Source organism: Myotis brandtii, unplaced genomic scaffold (genome assembly GCF_000412655.1).
Source record: "Myotis brandtii unplaced genomic scaffold, ASM41265v1 scaffold331, whole genome shotgun sequence".
NCBI classification, from domain to species: Eukaryota; Metazoa; Chordata; class Mammalia; order Chiroptera; family Vespertilionidae; genus Myotis; species Myotis brandtii.
In genome coordinates, this window is record NW_005362753.1 from 204,759 (window position 1) to 206,566 (window position 1,808).

Below are 1,808 nucleotides of genomic sequence, written 5' to 3' on the forward strand. Positions count from 1 at the left end.
GGCCCTAACTGGTTTGGCTCAATGGATAGAGCACTGGCCTGCAGACTGAAGGGTCCCAGGTTCGATTCCGGTCAAGGGCATGTACCTTGATTGTGGGCACATCCCCAGTAGGGGGTGTGCAGGAGGCAGCTTAAGTTCTTCCTGACCCATAACACCTCATACGCATTATCCCAAAAAATAAAAGGAGCCGAAACCGGTTTGGCTCAGTGGATAGAGCGTCGGCCTGCGGACTCAAGGGGTCCCCGGTTCGATTCCGGTCAAGGGCATGTACCTGGGTTGCGGGCACATCCCCAGTAAGGAGATGTGCAGGAGGCGGCTGATCGATGTTTCTCTCTCATTGATGTTTCTAGCTCTCTGTCTCTCTCCCTTCCTCTCTGCAGAAAATCAATAAAATATATTAAATAAATAAATAAATAAATAAATAAATAAAAGGAGACGTATGACAAAGAAAAATCATAGGAAGTCCCACATCAGCTGAAACAGGCACCAAACCGCAAAGGGAAGGCAGCTCAAGGCCCCATGGGACGCCCTGGCAACTCCAGGTTTGCCGGGAAGAAGTGGGCTCTGTGGCCCCGTCTGGGTGTCTTACCCGTGAGCATCCTGGCCGCCCCGGCCCAGCCAGGTGCCTGAGAGGACATGTGGGGCTGAAGGGGTGGGGCTTCTAGAGCCCGGTTCCCAGCACCTGGGGGGCCAGCTGTGCCTGGAGGCGCCTCGAAGGTGTGCCCCGTCTTCTCTCCAGACAGAAAGCAGCCTCCAAGTCCTCATGCGCCAGATCGAGGTCTCCCGCGGGGAGGCCATGCCGCCCAGCCGGCTGCCCCCCAGCATGCTGCCCCTCATGTGGCAGCTCTACCCTGGCAGGCGGTACCGCGCCTCCGACTCCAGCTTCTGGCGCATCGTGTACCACATCGAGGCAAGTGTGTGCCCCGCCCGGGACCTCCCTCCTCTCCCGTGGCCCTGCTCCCGGTCCCCATGCCTGGCCTCTGCACCAAGAACCAAAACAAACCAAAAAAAGCGGGGAGGGAATTTACAACTGCAGCTTTTTAAAAGATCAGATTAGAGAGAGGTTAGAACTGAATGGCCAGACTACCTTCTGGGGTCTCTAACTAAAGTCCCCTCGGCCCTAGAGGGCCTCCTGGTGGGCATCCCGGGGTGGAGGTTGGGAGGGAGGGATGCCTGGGACCCCCTTGAGGTGCCTGCCTGCTGCTCTGGGGCGGGCGGCCGGGAGCCGGGGGGTGGAGGAGACCCGGCCGCGTCTCTGATTCCCTTCTCTCTCCATAGATCAATGGCGTCGAGGACATGGTCCTTGAGCAGCTGCCAGACCCATAGTACAAGCCACGCGTGGTGAGCACCTGTGGGGCCTGACACCTGAGTCAGAGCGGCCGGTCAGAAAGGAGGGGCACCCCTCCTGCACCCCAACTCTGCTGCCCTCCGAGGGCCCCCGGGGCTGGGGACCCTTGCTCTCTCCCTTATTCCCTTGGCAGCCCCCTTAGCAACGGGGCACACACCTGCAGAGCGCCTCACAGGTAGTGCCCGGCGCTGTCGCCTGATCATCACAGCTGAGCTGGGGTGTAGAGGCTGCACGGCTGCGTTTGGAGGAGGGACATGGCTTGTCCAGGTCACAGAAACGGGTTCCACACCGAGGTCTGACACCAAGCCGCCTGCCCCCTGTATGATCGGCCCGGGCTCAGACCCCGGCCTCACCTCCGGGGACCAGCCCTGCCCACCAGGCTCCCAGCCAGACTCCCCCCAGCAGCTCCATCCCCACCTGCCCTCCAGCCTGCCCCCCCGCCCCGCATCGCCCCCACCAG

General features: G+C 60.9%; 1 protein-coding gene across 1 annotated transcript in view; it reads left to right on the top strand.

Annotated features, from left to right (window-relative positions):
- Window positions 1-519: 519 nt before the first annotated feature.
- TCL1A (T-cell leukemia/lymphoma 1A) overlaps window positions 520-1,808 on the top strand; it is a 1,528-nt gene continuing 239 nt past the window's right edge. Inside the window, exons 1-3 of the mRNA XM_014543652.1 lie at window positions 520-591; window positions 740-910; window positions 1,279-1,341. Of these exons, the coding sequence (XP_014399138.1) occupies window positions 520-591; window positions 740-910; window positions 1,279-1,326 (291 nt within the window). The 3' untranslated portion in view covers window positions 1,327-1,341. The remainder of the gene's footprint in view (window positions 592-739; window positions 911-1,278; window positions 1,342-1,808) is intronic.